The 10191-nt window shown below is 42.0% G+C and overlaps 2 protein-coding genes across 2 annotated transcripts; both read left to right on the top strand.

The window, feature by feature from the left end:
* Positions 1–724: 724 nt before the first annotated feature.
* Positions 725–1240, top strand: LOC133314526 (uncharacterized). The gene has a single exon (XM_061516010.1). The coding sequence runs from the start codon at positions 725–727 to the stop codon at positions 1238–1240; it is 516 nt and encodes a 171-aa protein (XP_061371994.1).
* Positions 1241–1429: 189 nt separating this feature from the next.
* On the top strand, positions 1430–2536 carry LOC133314525 (uncharacterized). Its single transcript, XM_061516009.1, has one exon. It carries the CDS (start codon positions 1430–1432, stop codon positions 2534–2536), a length of 1107 nt encoding a protein of 368 aa, XP_061371993.1.
* Positions 2537–10191: the final 7655 nt, after the last annotated feature.

The following is a 10191-nucleotide window of genomic DNA, read 5'->3' as shown; positions in this document are numbered from 1 at the left end:
ATTAACAACATAAAACTCCTGCCTCTGATATTGACTTAAGCATCAGAGTGTCTTTGCACCCCCCCCATTTGGTGTTAACGTGCCAACGTGAAAGAAAAAGGCAAAGCGCAATCCACTACGTAACTCCAAGCCCAGATCGAAGAACTACGCTCACAACTAAACCGTGTGTGATTAGGCTCAGTACATATTGGCCAGTCCATAGTGTATTTGGTCTGATCATTGGCGTCGTCTGTGGGAAGCTATCTGTTAGAACCCATCTTTCTCTAAAAACATGGTTGACACTCGAAGCAAATCCCTAAATGGCTCCAAAGGAAAGCGGAAGGAGATCCCTGCTTCCCAAGCAATATCAGCTTCATCGGTGGCACCAATTCCCATCCATCTGGATGACCCACCGACACCCCAACATCTTTTGGACCTTATCACACAACAAAACAAGAAAATCGCCCAACAGAATTGAGATTTAGCTCGATTGAAGAAAGCTCAAAAGAACAAAGAACAAAACCAAGAAAAGGGAAAAGAAAAAGAAAAAGACCCTGAGAAGGAAAAAAATCCCGAAAATTCTGATGAAAGTGAACAACCTCATGAACACTCGACTGGTAACCCTGGACCTTCGGGTCACAAAATCAAGAAAGGTGAAGAAATAAAAGATACTCACGAGAATGAGAATTCTCATGGAAATTCAAGGTCATTCTCTCGAATTGTTCACCCATTCGTTCCCTGCATAATGAACATCCCAATTCCTCGGGATGTCAAGATTACAACAGAAAAATATAACGGCAAAGGGGACCCCCAAGAACATCTGGAACAATTCCAGACAAACATGATGGCACAAGACGTGGCAGATCCAATAGCATGTCGACTGTTTCCAACAACCATGAAGGAGACAACACTTAGATGGTACTCAGCGTTACCATCTAATTCGGTACAAAGTTGGGAGGACTTGACCAACCAATTCCTCGTACGATTTGCAACCAGCAAGGCCCAATACAAATCTACACACGCGCTAAAAACTGTACGTCAAGGATCAAATGAAACTTTGCACGATTATCTGAACAGATTCCTTGATGAAGCACTCTTGGTCAGAGACCTGGATCCACAAGCCTTACTACATATCATCACAGAAGGATTACTTGATGACCCTTTCTCTATGTCGCTAGCCAAACAGCGACCACGCACCATAGAAGAACTTAGTGCACGATCAGAAAAATTCATCAACCTTGAAGATTATAAGCGTTCATGAGAAATTTCTAACACCAGGGCCGACACAGATAACTTTGAAAAAGATGTCCAGAAGAATTTTCAACGAAAATTCTGTGAAAAGAGAAAATGGGGAAGATACGACAATTACACCCCTTCAAATACGTCCCAAAGACGGATTTTGAAAGAAGTATTCCAAACAGGGTATGTACGGGTTAACAAGCCTCCCCCAATGCCAAAAGGAGTTCAGCGCGATGAGACCAAGTTTTGTGAGTTTCACAACGACAAAGGACATACAACTGACAAATGTTTCGCGCTCAAAAATACTATTGAGGCACTCATAAGAGAGGGAAAACTCCAGGAATTCGTCTCCAGCTGCAGGGAATACAAGACGCAAAGAAGACGCGATAGAAGCCCAGATCGCGACCCGAACCCTAATGAACAAAGGGCACATCCCAGGAGAAACTATAACCCAGCTCGTAACAAAGATCGAAGAAATGACAGAGAAGCTTCAACTGACAGACGTCAAGGGACTCCACCGCGAAACAGACAACAAATCGCGCAACAACAACGCGATGGACTACCAAATAACACGACAGGAGTTTTAGCCACTATAGCCGGAGGATCAGCGGGAGGAGGTGCGACTAAATCTCAACGCAAAAAATATTTAAAATCAGTAATGACAGTGCACGATCATGCTCGCCCTTCCACTTCTCGCGATCAAAGACAGGCCATAAGTTTTGACGATGATGACTATGGCGACATCATCCCAGACCATGATGACCCACTGGTAATCTCAGCTTGCATGGCTAATCTCCAGGTAAAACGTATTATGATTGATAATGGTAGTTCAGCTGATATTATTTTCTGGGATGCTTTTCGTGCAATGCACATCCCAGAGGAACATCTACTTCATGGATGTTCGGACTTAATTGGCTTCGCTGGGGAATGCGTACAACCCAAAGGCACCATTGAGATGTGGGTAACCTTTGGAATCATGCCTCTGGCTCGAACTATCAAAGTACAATTTTATGTGGTTGAGTACGCGTCTGCATATAACATCATTCTAGGAAGACCAACCATTGTCGCGCTAAAGGCAATCATCACTATGCCCCACCTTCTAATGAAATTTCGTGACAAATCTAGCCCGGTAGTTGCTATTAGGGGCGACCAAAAAACAGCGCGTAGCTGTTATAATACCAGCTTACGAGCTAAAATTCCAATACAGCCAGATGACAAAGTTAAAGCGTCAGTCAATATGACTGGTCTTGATATGTGCGAAGATCTGCGCGATACACGTCCTCAACCAGATGGGGAATGTAAGAACCCGCACCGTTAATTAAGGTATTTAATTAATTAATTATGCAAAATTAGGAAATGATTCCATAATTGACCCTAATAATTATTATGAGGCTTTAATAATTATAGTAAGTGAGTAATAATGCTGAAAGTCTCTTTTCGGAAGAAAAGTGCAGATACCGGTTCTGCTAGTCGGTATAAATGCGTACCGAAAAAGTATCCTGGAAAATTATAATAAGTGCATGTTAATTACTAGAATAATATGTAGGACTTGTAAAACGAGTTTCAAGTCCAGATAATGAGAACTGGTGCTAGAAACCGGTACTGGCTTGGAAAAGCGCGTACCGGAAAGGTGCTTAAAAAATTACGAAAAAAATATGATAATTCTTAGAAAAATGTCTAGTTTCAGAATCCAAAATTTGGGATTAAAATGCTAAGCGTAGCAATTAAAGTTAATACTGTGTGTTTAATTGTTAAACCACTATTTAAGCCTTAGTGGGCACTAAACCCTAGAAAATAGTTTCTCTACGTGAGTGTGTGAGGGTGGCTGATCAGCTTGGCTGCTCCTTGGGTTTCTTCTCCATTTTGGGTCCAAGACACTTCCTTTCTTGATTTTCTTCACCTCCAAACACTTGAGCCTTGTGTGAGTGGCCTTGTGAGTGTGTAGAGAGCTGGTGTTCTGAATTGGGAGGCTGTTGGGAGTCAGCTTTGAGGGCTGAGTGGGAGAGTTGAGTTGTGGGAACCTTGGAGTTGGCTTGTTAAGCTTCACGGTGTGTTCTTTGTGGAGAAAGGACCAACCTTCAACTTACATTTTCGTGTGCAGAGAGAGACAGAACCTTGGAGTGACCTTTTGAGCTCCAAGAGCACCTCTTGTTGGCTGATTGAGCTTTGGTAAGCCTTGTCACCTTTGGTCTTGAGTCTTTGAACTTAAAAATGAAAGCTTGATGCATGTTAAGGCTTAAAGATGATAACTTGTTGTTGGGTAATGTTGAACACATCTAGAAATGCATGTTTAGGTGCTTTAAATCGTTAAAAACCCACCTTGGAAGGATATCTTCACGAAATGCATTTTTTGCATTCTGTCGTGAAATATCCGGATATGGGTTTTGAGTATCCGGATAATAGATATCCGAATATGGGATTCTGGATATCCGGATATTGTATATCCGGATATGTCCAGTGAGATATCCGGATATTTCATATCTGGATATGGTCCCGAGGAATATCCGGATATTCTGGGATTTCGAAGAACAGTAGCTGTGCTGTGAGGACAGTAGGCTATTGGGGGTTTGGGGACCCTAGATTGATGAAGTTGAACTTCTGTTTTAATTAAACTAAGTCAGAATCAAGTGATTGAGGACTTATGGTTTGGTATGGAGCCTTAAGACGTAAAACGTAAGGAAAGGCGTTGTCTTTAAGTTATATGCTTGTGTTGCATTATTATTAATATAGTATTGGTCCATAACAGATTGTGAATCTGCTGTGTTTGGACTTTGAGCTGTGGACTCTTGGCTTTTGGAGTTAGCTTGCAAAGTAAGCTTTCATGTCCTCGGTTTAGCCATGTTGTGGTTCCACCATGGCCCATGGGGGTATGGTTTATGCATGTTGTGTACATGCTTTTGGATATTTGATATGTTGATTGAACTTTACATGTAATGGCTTTTAATATGCATGTGTTGTTTCATCTTGACGGGAAGCCTGAGTATGTAGCGCCATACAAGACGGTGTACCGGGGTGAATGCAAGTGGTACTTGCACGGTGTGTAGGTGATAGACGTATACCTGCACTGTCTCTGGCCAGTAGATTAGTATTGACACACATGGCATGATTATCTGCTGCATTGCATTGTTTTAGAAATGATAAATGATAAACGGTTTTTGAACTTATATTGCACATGTAAGTGAGCTTGGGGTGGAAGATCCTTGAGGACTCACTGACTTACTGAGATTTCTAGATTAGAGATCTTACCCCACGTTTGGGGAATGCTTATTTCAGGATCAGGTAGTATGGGTACTGATGCCTCAGGCGGCAGGAGGCCGGAGCTTAGCTGATTATGTTGCTTCTGCTTATTTGTTAGCATGACTGGATATTGATGCTAATTATGTTTTATGCCTTTTATAATTATGTTGTTGTTGAGATTGATGTTGGGCATGTTGCCTTATTTGAGTGAGCATGGGGATTGTCCATGACACTTTCTGTTAGTACTTGTAGTTTGGAGTTGTATAAACTGTTAGATGCTCTGGTCTACGTTGTTATAGTTCCGTGACTAGAGCCACACTTATATTATCTATGTTATGAGGTATTTCAGTTAGCTGTTTTATTGCAATTACATACAGGCGATGTTTTATTAATTGATTATTAAGCAAGTTGGTAATGTTAATGGCATCATAATTGAAAAGAAAAAGTAATTCCGCATTTTAATTAAGCGCAGCTTAATACGCTATTATGATAACATTACCGGATATATACGGGGTGTTACATTTATGGTATCAGAGCAATGGTTCGAGGGAAAAACCTGTGTGTATTGCAATTGCTAGGTTGTTTGGTTGTGTCTGTCTTTGTGTTTCCTCCGTCGAATTTTATTATGATGATGTATATGTGATCACATTGTGTGGGCCTGATCAACTCATAATTTGTGTAACTTGTGCAGAGTCATGGTAAGGTCTGGGAGAACACGAGAGACTTCTGAGGATCAATTCGATCCTATCTTGACTGCATTGGCTGAGATGCAGGCGGCTAGGTTAGCCGATCAGGAGGCCACTAGATTGGCCAACGCGGCAATGATGGAAGCTGTTCGCGAGGCGAACCGGATAGCCGCAGCTGAGGTTCGTGAAGCGAACCGGAGGACCACTGAGGAAGTCCTCGAGGCGAACAGGATGGCGAACATGACGATGATGAGAGTCATGTTGGAGGAGATGAGAGTCATGTTGGAGGAGATGAGAGCTGGTCCTGCTATTGGCCAGGCTCCACAACCACTGCTACCACCGCCACCGCCTCCACCTAGTGTTCAGGATGAGAGCCATAGTCACATCGGCAGTGCTACGCATGCCGCTGAGACGGGGGAGCCCCTTGTGGGGATTGCTGAGGATCGTGATGCGATCGATCGCCGGCTGAATGCTTTCAGGAAGCATAAGCCACCTATGTTTGAGGGGTCTCTGGATCCTATTGCTGCTGCGAGATGGCTAGAGTCGCTGGACAAGATTTTTTGGGTCATGCAGTGTACAGACCCACATAAGCTGATGTTCTCGACCTACATGCTGGAGGGCGATGCCCATGAGTGGTGGACGCACACCTCTCGTGCTTTTGAGAGGCAGGGTCGTGTCATAACGTGGCCATTCTTTGAGGAGTGCTTTCTGGGCCGATACTTTCCCTATGATGCGCAGGAGAGGAAGCAGGGAGAGTTTGATCGTTTGGTGCAGGGCTCGATGTCTGTTGATGAGTACCTGGCTAAGTTTAATGAGCTAGTGAAGTTTGCACACTTCCGGATGGTTCCTCCTACTCCGTTGTTTCTGGCAGCTAAGTTCCGCAGGGGACTTAGTGAGGTGATTGCTGAGCATCTTGCTGGTGCCGCTTCGAGGGACTTTGGTACACTGGTTCAGCAGTGTAAGGACATCGAGGATGTTTGTGTGGCAAGCAAGGCCAAGAGGGCCAAGGTTGAGGAGAGCAAGGGAACAGGTGGTTCCACTCCTGCTTCTATTTCTTGGAAGGACAGGAGGTTTGCTGATAAGGGCAAGGGAAAGCAGTTAGCGACTAGGCAGGCGCCTGGTCAGTTCAAGAGAGCTGTTTCACATCAGGGGAGTTCTGCTAGGCCTCCTACCACTCCGAGATGTTTGGGATGTGGGAAGGAGCATGTGGGACGCTGTGCTACGGGGCAGTTACTGTGCTTCAAGTGTGGCAAGGAGGGCCACTTCTCTAGAGATTGTCCGTCGTCGACGGCGAGAGCTGCAGCTGTTCAGGCAGTTCCTTTGCAAATGGTTCCAATGGCATCTTCTTCGGCACCTGCAGTGCCACCTCCTGTTGGGAGAGTTTATACACTGGATAGGCAGCAGTCGGACCGCGCTCCGAACCTTGTCAGAGGTACTGTGTCTATTGGTGATTCTTTTGTCGATGTTATCTTTGATTACGGGGCTACTCATTCGTTTGTTGCTACCTTGATTGCTTTGGTGTAACATCCCGCAAATTTAGGAAATTATATAATTATTGGTTAGGAACATAGTAGCTTACTTTGAACTCGAAAAATATATATTAATTCGGAGTGGGCTTAACTAAACCACGGAAATTATGCCAATTGTAAACTATGGGAGAGTAGGTGTTTTAGGAATTGAAGCTTTAAGTCAAGAGAATAGTATGGACATAATTATGATATATAAATTCTAATTAATAATTAGGAGATACATGAAAACAAAATTTTAGTTACCACACGTAATAAAATCATAGAGGATTCTAGTTAAGAGGATGGAATTAATTTAAACTAGGGAATTACCTCAATTACAATTGGGGGTGAGTATCTATTTTAGACATGTGGAACCCTAGATAAAAGTATAGGGATAATTTAAATGTAGCGTATAGGAAGTTTAATGATACTTAGAAGATGTGGGAACTAATGACCTAGTGGGCTAGTTCATAAAATGGTAGAACCTTGGACTTGAATTATTGGACCCAACCACTCATGCAACCGACGGCCCAAAGGCCTTAAGGGGGATATTGGTTCAACCCTTGTTTATTCTAGTTTATCTTGAGAAATCCTACAAGGTGGCCTTTGATTGGCAAGAGAGCAACACATGGCAATACTCACTTTCTTATCCAGCCACATGTGCGCATAGGGTTGCCAAAATTCTGATTACTTGTGAAGATAATTTATCTTTAAAACATGCAACCAATAGGTATGAATTAAACAGGTTGCATGTAAATCTATTGGATAGAAATCCTTCTCCACCCTTCCTTTGTTTTGGGACGCCCGAAAGAGTGAGCTGGCCCTTCAATTAGCCTTCCAGCCCCATTGTTCCTCTCATCCAAGCACGGTTGCAGAGTCTTAAGTGGGGAGTAAATTATCGTGTCCAAACAAAATTAAAGAATTCACCTCTTAAGCTCCTAAAGAGTAACACAACCATTTCTTTTCCACTTCAAGACCGTAGACCTCAAGGAGGGCTTGCAAAGAGTGCATGTCCTTGTTTCTCATTTTGGATTCTCCAAACCGTAACCTGCATACGAAGAAGAACCATCCCCTTGCCCACTCACACTTTCATTTTCCTCCCCCATCTTCGGCCAAACATTCTGTGTTCTAGCAAACATGTGTCTTCCCTGGTTCCCTTCTAAGCCGCAAACTCCATGTGAGAATAGCAATCTAATTAGAAATCTTCCTGCCTAGTTCGGTCCAGCCACATCCGTCTAGGAGCTGTGAAGTCAATTTTAAGGCTTAATAGTTTCCTTGCGTGCAACCGCGACGGTGGGCTTAGGAGAGTAGTAGGGTACGGACCCTAGCACCACTCTTGGAGATACCTATCGAACCGATTGAAGACCCTGTTCTCTTGCAAAGAGGTAACCGTAGAAACTCAAACTTTTTCTTTCCTCGGTTCCAGCCGCTGCTGGTCTTGACAAATCCTTGCTGTGTTTTCATTCATTTACTGCATGCTTGTAACCATCCGTGAGGGAGCCACTCTCTTGCATTTCATGCGATTGGATGTAAGTTTTTGAAGCTGAAGAAACAAAAAGGGCTAGGCTGGGTTCGATTGGAAAGCAGGAGTGTGTAGTCTAGAAGGTATCAATAAACCGATTTCTTGTTTCTTTTTCCCTTCTCTGTTCGGCATGCTGTGATACACTAGGTGGGGCATACATTCTGTTATTCCTGGTTTTCTCTGTTCGACCTTCCTTAGTAAATTAGGAGTGGCTATGAAAATAGATAAATTAAGAGTGCCTATGTAAACGGATAAACTAGGAGTGCCTAGTGACAACCGACACGAAGCTGTATGCTGTTGAAGGCCTAGCATTTGTGTTAAATGTGATGCAAATAAATTAATTTGGTGCCAATAAATTCTGGTTAAAAGTCGAACTTGCATGTGGATATAATTTATGTAAGTAGCAAAGAAATTAAATGACCTGTTAGCTTAAGTATATGTGAGTTAAGCAGTGCATTGTTTAAGGGAAAATTATCAACCTTTAGTAATACTTGTAAACCGGACATGCATGTATGGGATATCCTGGACTTTTTGTAAATTAAGGGCCGTTGGCAAATAGATATCACGACAAAAAATGGTGATGCACAAGAAGCATGGTAAATCGAATGAAATACAAGAATAAAGAAGCATACGAATTTCGTGTAAATAGTAGGTAGTATGAATAAAGTTCTGACTGATTGTACCATTAATTAGGTGCACGTAACTCGTATTGAGTGAGCTGAATTTTGGTGCTGTTGATTTTTGCTTGGACACAAGGTATGTGTAGGCGGTATTACCTAATGTGACTATTGGCTAGTGTATGGAATTGTGATGTGTTGCTCACATTTGTTCTATGTATGTTATGATGATGATGAGCCAATGGTAAGAATATGAAAGAATGATATGATATATGCATGCATTTTACATCATAATACATTTTTCTGTTGGGTGCGATTGCATAACATGGCATGTATACTTGATTCATGACATCTTGAATATATATATTTATATTGAGGACATGTGACTGAGCATGCATCATATAGGCATGCCTGGTACCAGGAGAGGGGACACTTGGCTTCAGTCCGCATAGGTTCCACAGTGGGATTCACCTTCATGGGAGCCATTAGGAATACCCACTGTGATGCTACGCGCACGACGGTGCTATGAGCGTAAAGGAAAAAGGGCGTTATATACGCGTTATGATATATGATGAAAAGGATTAAATGTTTGAAGTGACTATTTATGATTTTGTGCCTAGTTAATATTGTTGCATTATGGTTTTGTTGCCACACTACTGGGATTTTCTCTCACCCCTTTGGGGCTGCTATTTTTACAAAATGGCAGGAGGACGTAAAAGCTTTTGAGGACTTGGATATTTGTTGTTGGCTTCTACTGTTTTGGGCATGCTACTCTTGATGTGATATTTTATGGATGACTGTATGAAATTGAGAAGCTTTTATTACTGTGAACTATGATTTTATTATTGCATTACGATTTTATGACCAGCAAGTATTTTGGAAACAGATGTTGAAACGTTTGCGAAAAGGATTTTGACATGTGATTTAAATGCTGAGTTTTGAAAAGTCTTTGCGAGCACTTTGTAAGTTGTCGTACTGGGGCTACGGACCTCCGATTTTCTTATAATTTATATGCACGCGTAGCCCCAGGTGTCTAGTTTCATTATATATAAACCTTGCAAAGAAATTCCGAAAGATCGATTTATTATGAATTTTACCAACCAGGACATTTGGGATATTTCCACTATTTTCTCTCTTATTTTGCGAGTTATGTTTCGAGGGGCAAACGAACTCCAAATCACTATTATTTTATATGAACGTGAAGCCCCAGATGTATAGTTTCCATATTACAAAGAATATATTTTTGAATCATTGAAATGGATTTTATACGAATTTTTAAAGACAGCAAGGTCTATCAGGAAATTTATATTTTTAATAAGTTTAAGAAATTTTGTGTACTCTGATTTTTGTAATTAACCAGATCCCCTCTTTAGTTTTAATTGGCAATGTAAAAGCGAAATTTT

The sequence above is a fragment of the Gastrolobium bilobum genome, unplaced genomic scaffold, assembly GCF_033153095.1.
Source record: "Gastrolobium bilobum isolate Gb01-03AN ecotype WA unplaced genomic scaffold, APGP_CSIRO_Gbil_v1 utg71248, whole genome shotgun sequence".
Lineage (NCBI taxonomy): Eukaryota > Viridiplantae > Streptophyta > Magnoliopsida > Fabales > Fabaceae > Gastrolobium > Gastrolobium bilobum.
The sequence above is the reverse complement of the archived record's forward strand: the minus strand, read 5'-3'. Positions and strand labels throughout refer to the sequence as shown.

Coding starts and splice junctions, on each gene's coding strand:
- LOC133314526 (XM_061516010.1), top strand. CDS start 725: ATGAACATCCCAATTCCTCGGGATGTCAAGATTACAACAGAAAAATAT.
- LOC133314525 (XM_061516009.1), top strand. CDS start 1,430: ATGCCAAAAGGAGTTCAGCGCGATGAGACCAAGTTTTGTGAGTTTCAC.